This window comes from Pezoporus flaviventris, unplaced genomic scaffold (genome assembly GCF_033815535.1).
Source record: "Pezoporus flaviventris isolate CSIRO_AGI_PZ_B2104156 unplaced genomic scaffold, CSIRO_AGI_Pfla_v1 ptg000083l, whole genome shotgun sequence".
Taxonomy (NCBI): Eukaryota; Metazoa; Chordata; class Aves; order Psittaciformes; family Psittacidae; genus Pezoporus; species Pezoporus flaviventris.
The window spans coordinates 3,737,423-3,752,601 of NW_026892631.1; the positions used below are offsets into that span (position 1 = coordinate 3,737,423).

Consider the following 15,179-nt stretch of genomic DNA (forward strand, 5'->3'; position numbering starts at 1 on the left):
AGACAGGTCAAATGAAAGATTCTCCCAGTGGGACACCAACAAGGCCACTCTTCTTCAAACCACAGGCAGCAGACACCTGCCTGATGGGTAGCTATCCAGACTCAAACTCGTAATTTAAAATATATATTCTTTAAAGTCTTGTACAACACCCTTTACAGTAAATATATATAGTGTTCCCATTTCTGGTTTCATGTATATATAGTGACTACAGTGTTATTGGTAAGACCAAAGTCTATCTCCATCACCTGTGAACGAAACAGACAAAAGTTATAAAGATTCAGGCTTCTCTCTTTTATATTTAACTCATGTCTGCTGGAACTGAGAAAAGGACAATATTCTGCCTTGGCAAATTAATCAGGGCAGAATAGGTGTTAACTGTGCTGCTAAACTCCTGGTAAAAAAATACAATCACCTTGTTGATTTCTTATGTTGTAGTTGCACCTTCCTTATACCTGTTCTTACTTTGAAAGAAAAAGATTTTGACAGGCTATAGTACTACTCTGCAGGTGCTTCAGAACCATGAGAAAGCCATGTTTCAAAGCACTTCCCCAAGAGAGAATTATTAAAAGCCAAGGGAACTGAACAAGATGCTAAATATATGGGATGGGGAAAAGGGAGAACCTAGCTGATCTTGAGAGGGAAGGGAGACAGGGCTTCTGACAGAGAAAGAATAGTGACACAAAAGCCCCAGAACAGCCTCCTTCCGAGGTAAAGCATATTCTGAAATGCATGGGAACTCATCCACCCAGACAGCCAAGACTTTTTCAGGATGGGCTCGCATTTAATGATTTTCTGCCAAAAGCAGCATTTTCTGTTATATTTTCAAGAGTAGTGTGTACAAACAACACTTATGTCAAATATGACCTCTATGCCAGCATTCTAGAGATGCCAAGTTATTTTTCCCCCTAAATTATTAAGGAGCACCCTGAATAATAAACATTTTATAAATCACTCTCCTAGCTCCTTTTCTCACATATATGCCATCTTTTCCAGAGAGCTGCCCCAGGAAAGCACGCACATTGAACTCTATCAGGGGAAAGCAAGATATCATTACAGGACAGCATTATACCCTGAAACAAAAGCATTGTTCAACGATCAAACTGGTGAATTGCTGCTCACCACATGGAGCACAAATAGAGCTGGCAGAGCCACCAGGATAATGACAATACATTAATGCTACATCCTCTATCCTTTTAGCAACCAATATGGTCACTTCCATCTCTGGCATTATTTTAATGCTTTACTACTGGATATTTGCATAGATTGACTTTCAAATTTAAAAATAGGAAGCCAAAGAAAGAGACCCCTCTGTGTAAGAGGTGAAAAACCCCCAAATCCCCTCTACCTCATGCAACTTTTACTACCTTTATTCCTTGCTGTAAACAGTCTCATTCCAAACCTACCTTGTTAGCCAGCATTTGTTGTTGAGCCTCGATTTGCTGCTGCTGGCGTGATGCCATTTCCTGAAGCTCAGACAGTGTCATATCCATCCTTGGAACACTGACCTGTCAAAGAAAATCCAATGCATACTGAGTCTAGACTTTTAACTTGGCTAGTGTGTAACTCAGTAGAGCTACTGCAGAAAAGTATGATAAAAAACCCCCAACAATAACTAGGTAACCAATTCAGTAAGTAGAAAGAAATGGTACATTTCCGTGGCAAAAGAATAAATAGTTGTAAGCTTATACACATGTGTAGCCCAATCCAGCAACACATAGGCTGACATCTCTTGAAACTTTAACACTTCTAGCATTTTAAAGAGGTGTTTCAGAGCCCTTCATATAATTAAGCTCAGAATGAATCTGCTTTGAGTGACTGAGCCCAGAATGCTCAGCACATGGCAGAATGGATCTGTGGCCGTAGGTGTATCATTGCAATTCAAAGTACTTCAATGCAAGTTGAAGAAAATGGAAAGTTTAAACACAGCGTGGGGAAAAAAAAACCTGTCACTCTCAAAGGTAACACTATTATTACATTAGTTATCTGTTCTCATGTTTCTTGAATGTACATTCAGTCTTATATCCATAATTATATCTTCTGGAGCAAGAACAAGTGACAGAGAATGGATTCAATGCTGAAACACTAACTGGTCTCAATGTGAAATCTGGAACGGAAGCAAAATGACAGAAAACTTTTGGTGGGAGTAGAAAAGGGAAAGTCTGCTGCTTTTGCTGCTCTGAGATCACCTGTACAAACACAGACATGGCACCCAATGGATCTCCAGAGACATCTTAAAAACTGACAGCAAGGGTGTTAATTGCTAGAGACTTTGTGTTTATTTTGGAGCAGTCATTAGCAATCACTCCAGAGTAGCCTCTTAGTTTCCACGGTAGGATCTCAAAAGCAGGGAAGCCTCCATTCTCACTATATATATTGTACCAAGCACTTACTCCATTCTCTATTCTTCGATCACCAGGCACTTTCACACCATTTCTTTTTAAGGTTGGATCTTGAGACCTTTGTCCAGTCCCTAGATAGAAATACAGGAACAGGCAAAGATGGTAAGGTACTTCAGGATTTTTCTTATCCCTTTAGACATCACATTCAATAGAAAATGAGAAACAGTACAGTCATTTTGGTTTAAAATCTGAACACTTGTTTTTCCAATGTGCTTACTGCTGAGATAATAAAATGTCTTGTGTCATCCATTAAGTTTAGAGGTTGGTGTTTGATGTCAACATTTATCTAAAAATAAAAATAGGACTGCTTAAAACCCAACCAACCCAAAAAGCTTAACCAACAGCTCACTATTTCAGTATTTCTCCTGCAGTCAACAGGCCCCTAGTAAGTCTGCGCTACAGATGCTTAGTCAGGAAAATGTGTTCTCCTCTGCAAATGAGACAAAAGTAACTGGTTAATTCACAGGAAGACATTTCAACCACTGTCTTAAACCCATCATCTATATGTTCTGGTGTGCCTTCAGCCAACTGTCTTAGAGAGAACACGAATAGCAATAGTTAAAGGTTAGTCACCTATCATGAAAGACATGCCACTTCATCTACAGCTGATTATTTGCACAAAATTGAAAAGGACAAAGGTTTTTCTTTCTGGCAGTCACTGTAACTGTAACAGTAAAATGCTGTTAAACTAGAATCCTACTTTAATGTTTACATCCAGTTATGTACAAACCATGTTCAGATGCCAAATACCAAGCTCACTCATTTCCCTGTATGACATACACGTGGCTTTGTCCTGCAGTACCTCTGTTAGCTTCTTGCCCTTATGATACCTGTTTCAAGAACATATTCCTGCAAGACTAACTGCAGAGTTCCTAACTATGCATTTGCTCTTCCCTAGATATATTGCTTAGCAATGCCACGGCCAATAAAATAACAACAATCCTAATCCTAATGCAAGCACCGTGGGCTTGAAAAATTACATCCTCTAGATATTTAGCTGTGACTAGCGTATTTAACACAGGATGCCTTTGGATGCCTTGGTACTGACCAGCTCTAGAAAACCTGCAAAAATTTCAGTTTGAATTTAATGTCCCCAGATCTGGCAAGGGAGGATAAAGTCTTTACTAAAATGAGCAAGTTTTCTGTTACTACTGTTCTATCCATCATAAAGTAACAGACCAAAAAGGGCTGCAACACCATACTGACTACCAACATTAATAAATTACATACACAAGCTGTTTCCTTAACCTTGAGGAAGGAAATGAAGCTTAGACAAATAAACCAGCTGAAAGAAACACCCACCTGTTTCTCGGCAGGGAGAGCGTTCATGCCGAAGAAAGAAGCGAACCTCACTCCTCTGCATCCCAAAGCGCTGCAAAACATCCAGCATCCGTTCATTATCGGCTATGGGACGTTCTGAAAAGGTGAAAAGCCAATTGACTATTACATCCCTAAGCAGCACATACCAAAACAACACAAAAAATATCTGTCCACCATCCTGTGTGCTCACCTAAGCCTTGCCCTCACCCAAGGCATTTATACCTTTCACTTAGGAAGGCATTGTATCACTCCTTGCTTCTGAAATCCAACCAACACTTCTGAAAAGCAGATACACCCTTTAAAGTCCATACCTGAAGGGAGAAGCTGAGGCACCATCCAGCCCAAGGGGAAGCAAACAGGCAATTTAGAGCTTTCTGCTTAGTTTGTATTTGCAGATCATCTTAGCCACTCACCACAGCAGGAAATGCGCTGTTGTACCATTTGCTCCACTTCAGTGGTACCTCAGACAAACTTCTCTCTCAGTCATTCCTAACCTCTACTCAAGGGCTCCTCTGTGCCAGTTCCTGCAGGGACTCATTTACTATTTATTCCAACAAGGATTAAGAGAGGTGCAAAGATAAACTCAGAGGAGAGAAATTCTTTTCTTAAGGCTTCCTAAGGATTGCAATCAAATGCTGAATTGCAGCTCTTGCCTTCAAGCTCTGGCAGAAGCACTCAATTCCCTGAAGAGGCTCCCGGGCAGTACCCAACAGCCTGATCCTCAGCATGCCATCATAGCTCCTCTCACTTCAAGTGATCACTTACAGCTCCTGTCAACCACAGATCTGGCTCCTTCTCTCAGACAGCAAATTTCATGAAGTTCAGATTACATGCGCTTTGAAAGCCCCACTTCTGATAACCCCTGAAAAGCTGAACTATTTTGGAGTCATCGCTCAAAGGGGAAAAAAAAAAGACCACAGTGAAAAATTACTCCAATAAAGACTTGCCATTTTCTTTCAGACAGTTAGGACTAAGTTTCCTTAAGTTACATGCACAGTTCCAGTGAATTCCTTTTCCTGCTCGCTTTCCCAAGTTCAGGATTCAGTCACATCTTATTTTTAACCCGTACTCACTGCCTTTTGATATTACAAAAATGCAGTGGGAGTCTGCACCTACTGCCATCATTTCAGTACTCCTCCCTTGCTGTATTACTGTTCCAGAATTTACACACTTTGCAAACAGGATATACTGAGAATTACTAAATTTTTTTACATAAAAGTGATTTCTTTTGGTTTTCTAAGCATTTTACCATGCATTTTTACATGTATTTTAAGTGATGGCAACTGTGGTAAACAGATCTCAGAGCTACCTTTAAATAGTCAGGCTATACTCATAGTATCGTGTTGGATCCATTTGTGCTAGGTGTCAGGAAAACAGAGGATATTATTCCTCGCTTGAGAAATAAGACAAGCAGAGAAAGACTGAAATGAAATAGCACCACTTGTGCACCAGATTTGCTTTTGCTAACATTGCTTCTGTTAGGTGCTTCCTTCCCTTATTTAGGGGGAGGAACAGCAAGGAAAATCAGAGTTGTTAATTCATATTTGATGGAGTCTTTCAAGTCACTATATTAATATGGAATAATCATTTCAGTGAAAAAAAGAAATCGCTGGTGTTAAGAATTGAAGCTACTAACATGTTTTCAGCACATAAAAAGCTCTTTTCAACATAAAAGTGTTTCTTTACATGAAAATGCTGCAGCTGTGCTCAAGCAATCTAGGAAGGAAAATTTCTGGAGTCACTGTCAAAAGAGATTAGCCTTACAGAATAAGCAAGTAGGTCACTGTTACAGAAAAAGCAGTCCCTTGGCAGTTAGTTGTCTAGACAGCTAAAAAAGCTCTTCATCTACTAAACCTTAATTCAAGAGGAAAAAAAGACAAAAAACAAAAAAAACCCAACAGTACCACTGTCAGATTTCCATCTTCAAGTACAGACAGCAGGCCTAGGAGGCAGATTTCTAGCAGCTCGGCAATACTTCAGCTGAAACTCAATAATCAAGGGAGATGCCCTTTGAAAAGGATTCTGTCAATACCACTGAGTGACTTCAAAAGGAAGGTCAAAGGGATTTTCAAATAGCAAACAAAACTACATTTGGAAAGCTCACGAAGAAAGAACAAACAATCAGTCTTCCTTTTAATTCCCGGTCTCATAAAGAGGAAAAAAAGAAGTATTTATACGTGCATGCACCTTCTGACTGCTTTCCACAGTGGTCAAGGTAGTTGCCTAATAGAATTCCGGCAAGAACAGAAAGATGAAGAACGTTTGCCCTGATATTCATCAAATTTCAAGCCAAACTGGGAGGACAGGGCAAGTAGGAAACTTGCCCCCTTCAGGGAGCAGAGTGCCTCCAGCACACTTGCAGCAATCTTTCAAAGTACCCTTAATAAGGTCTGACAACAGAAGCTAAAATTCCTGAGCAAGCCTCAGAAAGAGGGAGACAAGCAATGTAAGAACAATCCAATCTCAGTAGCTCAAGCCTGAGAAGTCATTTTCCTACATAAATCTTTTGTTTCTACCCCACATTAGCTGCACTGCACCATGTTTGGTTTAAAACGGTTTCATTTGCTCAGTGTAAAACACAAGCAAAATAGAAGTCACGGCATATCTTGGCAAAACAACATTGCAAACTTTGCTGACATCTAAAATGAGATTAGGTAGAAGCTTAAAGTATTTCCTGCCCTTGCTGCCCCCACCCCGTAAATCAAACATGTATGATTTGTATACGTTGGATTGGGGGGAGAGAGGGCAGCAAATGGCTGTGTTTACAAATGACTGCTACTGGATGTTATACAGATGCTTAAGAAAGGATATGTTTTATCTGAAACAACATGCATGTACTTCAGCCAGTATTCAGGTCTTTCAGTCTTACATGATTTGAGACTAACGTATTTTTTGTTACCAAGTACAATTTGAATCTGTTTACAGTTTTATACACATACACACACTCACCAGTGCTCGTGTATAGAAGTAAATACCTAGTAAATATGAAGGACCTTGAAAGGAACAAGAATAAATTTGGTTTCTAAAACAATTGTCAAGGTTTTCGCTGTATAAATGGAGGGGTTTGGGTTTTTTTTTTCTGTCTTACAACAATAGCTGTGCAAGTAACATCCAGCTATCTGTTCTCATGGTATCTCATGACAACTTTGCAAAGACTCATTTCAGGCAAAAAATCTCTGCTTTATGTTTCTGCATCCAGATTATTTTCTTACATCTCCTTGAGAGGCTGACAACCTGATTTCACAAATAAGCCTTCATGTATTACGTGATCTCACTCAGCCAGAATCTCACTTTTGAGCTTACAAAACCATTTGGACACGAAGTACTGGCAAACTTCACTTGCTTCTCACTACAGGTGCTCTCCATTGATTTCAGGACAATCTTGCTGCCCTTTCTAGCATATTCTACATCAACATCTCAAAGGCAATCAAGAATCCAAATTCAAAAAGAAAAGAAAAAAAAAGAATCACAAGCAGAGGAGCTGCCCACTCTAGCAGGGCTCCAACTTTGGTAACAAAAGGAAAATCCTGTCCCTCACCATCACAACCTGTGCTTTTGAACGGGGCACGGGGCTAAGGCTAACTACAAATTCAGTGGGTTTACCTAAACCTTTATTTTAGTTGTGTTTCACTATAGAGTTTGGCATTGCTTTGATTTAGACAGAGTTGACAAAGATGTACAATAAGAAAACTGTCCTAGAGTATTTCTCTCCATGCTTGACTGGTAATTTTATTTTACTACCATTTATAAAGAAAAGATGCTTCATTTCTAAGGAGAAAATTCTGTTGCATTTTTTTAATTTAGAAGTAGCAGAAACATTACTGTCAGAAAAGACAACTCAAGACAACATCTCATGCTATTAAACATCCAGCTCAAAGACTTCTTTGAACAGATGTGAGCCCGAGCCAACAGCAGAAGACAGGAACATAAGCCCTCATCATCTGATTCTTTTATAGTTTTTTTGAAGCATCTTAAAGAAGTTGGATTAAATATAATTATTTTCTTGACTTAAAACCCATCATCTATTTTACACCTCTGGATAACTACCAGTATTAATAACTACCACGGAGACAGGAGGTAGTCAAGAATCCTTTCATGTTTAAGCCATGAAAAGTTAGCCATACTTCAGCTTTTGATTTGTTTGTTGACCTGCTCTCCAGTTCCAGTGGAGCACTGCAAACCAGGGAGATCTGAACTTCCAAGACAAAAATCAGCAAGAACACAGAAGGAAAAAAGCCACAACTGACCACATACATAAAAACCCTCTCCCACAGGCTTAAAAGGACAGTGAAAAGTCCAAAGCAGTTTCTATGTCCTCCCTCCCACACACCTTCTTTAGAGCACTTCATATCAGGTGACTCCTACTAATTCTGGTAACACTCCTTCACTTCCAAACTAAATTAAAACAACTGGAAACAAGGAAGGTGTTATCAGAAAAAGGAAATTTTCCTTTGCCACTGTACGTGAAAATGGCTACAGGGTTGAAGAAACAGTTCTGACTGGGTCACAGAACTACTGATACTTACTACTTCAGAAACCACATACACACCACTGGGATTCACTGTGAAGAGAAGGAAAAGAAAATAACTCCCCCACAGCCTTAGAGACTTATTTCAGTCAGAGAGGGGCTGCATAGACACAAGAACATCTGCATGCTTGAGTCCCCTTCTTTTGCTTTCAGATCATTTTTGCACGTGTCAGCCTTTCTGTAGATGTATTATCGTACAGCAGGTCTGAAGAAGAAATTAGCAAAACTGTAAGGCAGAAAGCCTCTGGGACAGGACCACGTCTGTCAGGTCTCCATGTGCTACTGTATTAGAAGCAGTGAATGGGTAGTAATTCACAAAGTGCAAGCATTACCTACCTGAGCCACACCACACCTCAGCCAGGTGGCACTCGCTCTCACCAGGCTCCTTGCACAGCTCCACCACATCTCTGCAGGTTGTTTCAGGGGTGACTGGCACCTCAGTGAAGTGCTGTTCATTGTTACTGAGGTACACTGTCAGAAACATCTGGAAAATACAAAAGGATAACAGCACACAGTTATTTTATAGCACAAAGCCAGACTGCACATCGGAGTCACAACCCTCTCATTAAACGCTTTCTTCTCAACATAACTGTATCATTTGTTAACTACTGTGCATACAGACTTTCAAAACAAAACCAGATTTTGGTACAAGCAACTGAGACCCCACAGAAGTTACTCTCTGCTCAACTAAATTACCTTGCTGGAGGACTGTTTGGTTTCAAATCTGGACCTACAGCTCCTTCCTTTGCCTTTAACATCAGAACTCCTCCCACCTCACTATGGGTATATACTGCAGCTCTTCGATGGAGAAGGAGAAACAGCCATCTAGAGTTCAGAAATGTTATTTATCATGAAAAAAAAATTACATCTGTAAAGAGCAACCACACTAAAAAAAGAACAGAACTTACTACATAAGCAGTGAAATTCACATTTCTATAACATGTCATCTAAGGGTAGAAACACAAGTCTATTTGCTACTCCCCTAGTCTCAGTATGAATACAAGGTCCGCCCAAATGTTATTGACAGGGAAGTAAGGATATTTTACTTGGCTTCCTCTTCAAAGCCATAGAAAGATCCTTGATCTTTGGTTATTACTCTGTACAAACACACCACACAGATGTTATTCTTGCTCGTGGCTTTCCTGACACAACTAGGAAATGAGTATTTTAGAAATTAGTTGCTTTTTTTGATAGGAAGTATCAGTGATGACTGCTTCGGAACACCACCTCACGGCATGCTATTAATATTAAACTGCTATCAAAGTTTAGCTGCTTCTAAAAATTAATGTCAACTCTCTTCTGAGACCTATTCTCAATTTCACTATCAACTGGCTGCTAGTCACACGACTCCCAGCAACACAAAAACCTGTCAAATACACCCAGTAAGCAATTACTCCACTAAGCATTTCAAAGCAACACAAAACCTTATCGATAGGCTACACAATTCATAGAGCTGAAAAAGCTAATTTTGCAGGAAAAGACAAATCCTTGCCTGTCCTCATTTTTAGAGGGTAAAAGGGGTATATGCATCCTTACAGACACCAGGTCAAAGGTCAAAATAAAGATAGTCTAAATCAATCAAGGCAAGAGACAGGTATAAATATTCTTAATTAAAACAACAGCAACAATAACACTCCACCACCACCAAAGAAAAAAACACCATTACCACAAGCATTACTTTTGTGATTTTGTGTGAATACTCCAGAATGAAGGGGGGGTTTATGCCACTACAAAGTAAAATTTAGCTCCATGTTCTTCATGGTTTTAGGAACTCCCTCTTGGGGATTCTCCTGGAATACAACCATGCGCATCCCTGATGCCTCCAAAGTCTTTTCAGGGCTCTTTCAAGCGCCAACATTCCCTGCACCCCTCTGAGAGGAGCTACCTTAATTCTTTTAGAGGCTTCTGCAAAAGCACTCCAAACTCAGCCTGTGTTGTTATACAGGGCATTTGTCCCACTTGTGGCAGTATAAACACCTGCAAATAGTATTTCAGAGCCTGGCACTGCACCAGATTTATAGCACCAAGAGCATGCAGAACTCGATCTCTGGTTTTGCCCAGCTCCCCAAGACAAGAGTTTCTGACAAATTCCTGAAGACCTTCCAAACACATACAAAGAATGGGAAAAACCTGCTGAAAAAGAGCTCAAAACTGCCTGCAACCCTTAAGAAAATGTTCAGCTCCCCCAACCATCTCCTTACACTTGTAAGGAGAGGAGTTAGGAGAGACAGGGTGGAAAATGCAAAGGCAGCAACAAAGTTCCAGTTATTGACCAAAGGAAGCCAGTGAATGCTGTGGAGAGCAGGCAGATGGAGTGGAACACCCAGGACTTGAGGATTTTACCTTGAATCAAGGCTGCTGCTCACTCCACAGCTTTGCTCTTGGAGGGGAGCATCCTGCCTGCCGGCCAGGGTCACACCTGCTCACCCGGGGTGGCAGGGAATGGGTTTCAAGCTGCTCCCTCTCGGGTATGCTTTGTGTGGGCCAGAGCTGTGCAGCATGCAGTCAGGTAGGATCAGCTTACCACACACCACTTATTAGGTAGTGAAGACTGGCACAATCATTGTGCTGTTTACAGCACAACACACTCAAGGCCTGACCTAAATTAAGAGACAAAGCTTCTAAAGGAGGAACTCTGATACTCGGCTTTAATCTTTTGTCACTAAACATGGTATCTTTTTGATGTAGCATTTCTAGAGGAGCCCGATAGCGAGGGATGCCACGTGCTACCAGGTAGGAATAGCTCTTAATCACAAAAATTAGGGCAGAGAAGTATAAAATAAGAAGCTCCCCAAATAGCTTTAGAGCAGGGTTATATAGGTATGTAAAACACATCAACACTTCACATTTAATGCTGTACAACCTGAGGTTAGTGTTCTCATATGAACTTAGTGTTCTCATATTCAGAACACTAATTTGCACAGGCTGTGCATCTGCAGTAACACTTGTTAGTTTTAAAAGATGAGCATCAAGAGAAAATTATAAAACCACGGCATTATACACACAAAGCAGACCTAATTTGACCCTGGCACGGCTGTTCACTCTTCAGTGTGCCTGTTTATATCCAATTGTTAATCCTTAGGAGGATATACCAATACAGACAACTACACAGGAAGTATCACGAGTTGTTGTTTCTACCCACAATGCTCAGGATAATTACTAGTACCTTAAGCCAAGAGCATTCAAACCTGGTGTGTGAGAGCCATTTCTGAGGCTTAGTAGTGTCTTTATCCCACATATGCTAGGAACTGGTGTGTGTGTATAAATAATTAAACCACATTCTGCAAAACATACCTCAAAGTCTTAAGGGTCTTAAGCAACTGAAAGGCTACAAAACTGACATGACCTTCCCAGTTACCTCATCCCACTTCCCTTTAGCTCCAGGGACAATGCTGAGATGATTCAGAAGTCCTCCAGTTAGTTGTGACCCTCCTCTTGCCATCCAAATGGTGGTCACATTTAGCACTTGCAAGAGAGAGGCAAGGAGCAAGCTCTGCTTCACTGCCTGCACAACTACAAGGTTTCCCAGGGTAGTCTGCTCCCCACCCGGCTGCATCAGAGCCTAGGGCAAGCACTGACCAGAGAGTACCCATCAAAGAGATGCCCCTCTCCCCAGAGAGGGTGGAAAAGATAAAGCAGCTGGTGTGAACCAAAAGCCTGCTATGGCTTCTTGGCACTGCTCATAACCCTTAGTGGCTGCTGTGGTTTATGCCACGTTGCTTCAGGATCCCAAGAACTTATCTTACCTCTAAGAACAGTTCAAATGCAACATGTATTAACCACCCTCCCAGCTAGTTTATGTTGCTCTTTGATTGCTGTGAAAAACAAAGGGAACAAAAATTGTCACACATCACCTTGGTCAGAAGCTGGAACCCTATAGATTGCATCAAGTTAGAACATTAAAGCCATCTTTTTCTCCTTCCTAAACCATGAAGATGTTAAGACGGTTATATATAGGCATCCAGGAATTAATATAAAGAGGAAAAAAAGAAACAACATGTAAAAAAAACCCAACACCAGTTTCAAGCTAGGCATAAATGGTTAAACAAATAAGAGGGAGGAAGGGGGGGGGGGGGGCAAAGAAACCTCAGACCTTACACTTCTTTTAAAGACAGCAACCAGGCTAATACTGAAATTTCTGACAATTCCATCAGGTTTTTTCCTCTCAAGACTTTTAAAGAGTGAGTTTTAGGAACGCTCATACAGGCTGAGCACCTTTAAACAGGAGTCAGGTCCCTAACTAAATTCTAATCTAAAGACTTGCCCCTCATTCCCCACCGCCAAGAGGTACTCACAGTTTATAGGTACTGTGGCATACTTGCAAGTAACCAGGGATGTGTTGTGTAGCTGCTGAAGCAGTTCCTTCCAAAAATCACATCACAGGTTTTAGCTGACTCTGCTACAGCTTAGAAAATAAAAGTTTGCAGCTATGGAGCCACCAAATGAGTCAGTTCGATCAGATGCATCAAGGGCATCAAAGGACACAATGACCAAGGACACATGAGCTAAAGCAAGTTTTTGCAAGGAATGACTGCAATGTATGACTTACAAACAACTGGATAGAAAAGCAGAGCATGAAACACAATGGACTTCATGTCTCAAAAAATCCCGCTTCTTCAGACATGTAGGAAATCTAAGAAAGTCCAAATACGTGCGAATTACTTGAGTTCTTGCAACATGAAATATATAATTTTGTTCCAACCCATATTATTTCTGCATCACCTCCAACTACAGCCACTAAGTCTGGACTGTAACACACCCAGGAACAGGAAGAAAACCTAGCAAGAAAAGCAACCAAACAGGACAGAAGAGGGCATCAATTAAAGCAAGTCACACCCCACTTTATAACCCTCCATCTCTCTTCTGCACGTCAGTCCCAAAGAGCCTTACATTTGCCTGCAAATCTGACCCATTTGCTGCTAATCTCATCAACGGGATCACTTCATGCAATTGCACCGACACTAAATATGACATAACAGGTCTCAACATCTTCAAGTTAATTTTCAACTGAAAGTAAAATATTTAATGGCTAGCTCTACAAAAGTGCTAGGCTACAACCACACTGCATTTTGGATCCTGCTTTGTTGTATTAAAAACCCCAGACGTCAGCTTCCAAACCTGTCTGGAATACAAACCTGAGCAAACACATGCCTTACAATTCACATCCATCCCACAGGATATCATTTTATATGAAAGACCTCATATCAATCTTCTCCTTAGATCACAAGACCTCAATTATTGATTAAAAAGGGGAGGAGGGGGAGGAGTAGAAATGCAATTTACTTTTCAGGTTTGATGGTGCTTCTGTAAGGATCAGACTTCTCTTACTCCTTACTATACAACTGTAATAACACATCTTGGGTATTAAAAGGCTGATACATTGGACACTTTCTAATTAATATATTAATATTACTAATTTATATAAGGATGCAAATATTCAGGAGAAAACTATTACTGTGTATAATGCAAATTAAAATACAAGGGCTTTGCTAACTGCTGAAACTACTAGAGTTTAAAGGATGAACATACATTTCCCCCCCCAGTAATTTCTAGTTAAAGATATAATTTAGATCATAGAATTGCAATAATGGACAACAATGTTCCAAGGCAAAACTCAGCCCTTATAAAATATTATAATCCACTAAAGATTAAACACAAAAAAAACACTAAAACTTCACCCTGATTTTCACTATTTGGTGAATTCCAAACTTTATGCAGTCTTCCTGCACAGCATGCAATATACAATACAAACCATGGCATGCATTCACATAGTATTTTTCATCTTCAAAGCATCTTATGACCAGGAAGTCATAACACAAGCATGCTGTTTCCTACTTTCTAGGCAGGGAAACTAACGCATAGAAGGCGGCAATGACAGACACAAGAACATTACCTGAGAGCCAAATAAGCATAGTGCCTCTGGAAATCATGATGCATTATCCTACATTAGAGCTAATAATTCTGTACCACATTTCATATTCTCTGCATTTTAGACCAAAACCCAATACCCTTGAACCACATGATATTAGTGTTTGGGGTTTCTGTATTTCCATAACACAGCTAAGTAATGGTCTTATCTTACGTAACAAATTTACTTAGCTCTCTGTTTTAAGGAGGCATTAAAAGCTGCTCGCTCCTTCAGGTCTTTTCCAACCTAAACAATTCTATGAATTTACATCCTGAACTAAAATGTATTTCTGGAAGTTCATCTTAGCTGAAGAAACAGCAACATGGAATTTTTTAAATGACTAAATTAGCTATCAGATTTCAAGTACAGGCAAGAGAAATGAGAAATAACTGCTTCCACCCACAGACCTCATACCCACAGTTTTAACCACAAATGAGTCTTCCCTATTAAATATAAAACCCCTCCAAACAAAGAGTGTCAAAAGGAAGTCTTGCACCTTACCTAGTGGGAACACTGATGCTGCACCTTCCCAGATGGCCATGAAGAAATCAGCTGCTAAAATAGATATTTTTGCTGACTTGATGCAACTTTCTAAACAAGAGAAGACAGCCTGCACAACAGCACATTTTCCTGTTCTGATAAGCAGCACTTTGTGCTGGTATATAGTTACAGCTCTCCATTTAATGCAAAGTATACCACAATAACAAAGTCATTCAGCGATTCTTTTGTATCAAGTTCCTCAGAACCTGAAAACAGTCCAGTAGGCAACATCCTCACTTACTAGACCTGAAGATTAAGGTAAGTAAACGATTAAGGTAAGCAAAGATTATAACAGACTTACTAGAAGACAGGCACACGGGATGATTACTACTCCTAATCCTTTTCATATTCAGCCGTCCAATAAACCTAGGTTCAACAGCAATGCAGAGTCAAGTTTAGTATCTGCCTACAGTCACACCCATAGTGTGGGCTCTTGCAGTCTCACCCACTGCACACACTATTCCACTTATATTGTACTGGCTTT

The 15,179-nt window shown here is 40.3% G+C and overlaps 1 protein-coding gene across 1 annotated transcript in view; it reads right to left on the reverse strand.

The window, feature by feature from the left end:
- The window catches only part of TP53BP2 (tumor protein p53 binding protein 2), a 47,725-nt gene that overhangs the window by 19,453 nt on the left and 13,093 nt on the right, over window positions 1-15,179 (reverse strand). Inside the window, exons 2-5 of the mRNA XM_061475386.1 lie at window positions 8,584-8,731; window positions 3,702-3,815; window positions 2,391-2,470; window positions 1,404-1,505 (exon numbers count right to left, since the gene is read on the reverse strand). Coding sequence (XP_061331370.1) covers window positions 1,404-1,505; window positions 2,391-2,470; window positions 3,702-3,815; window positions 8,584-8,731 — 444 coding nt within the window. The remainder of the gene's footprint in view (window positions 1-1,403; window positions 1,506-2,390; window positions 2,471-3,701; window positions 3,816-8,583; window positions 8,732-15,179) is intronic.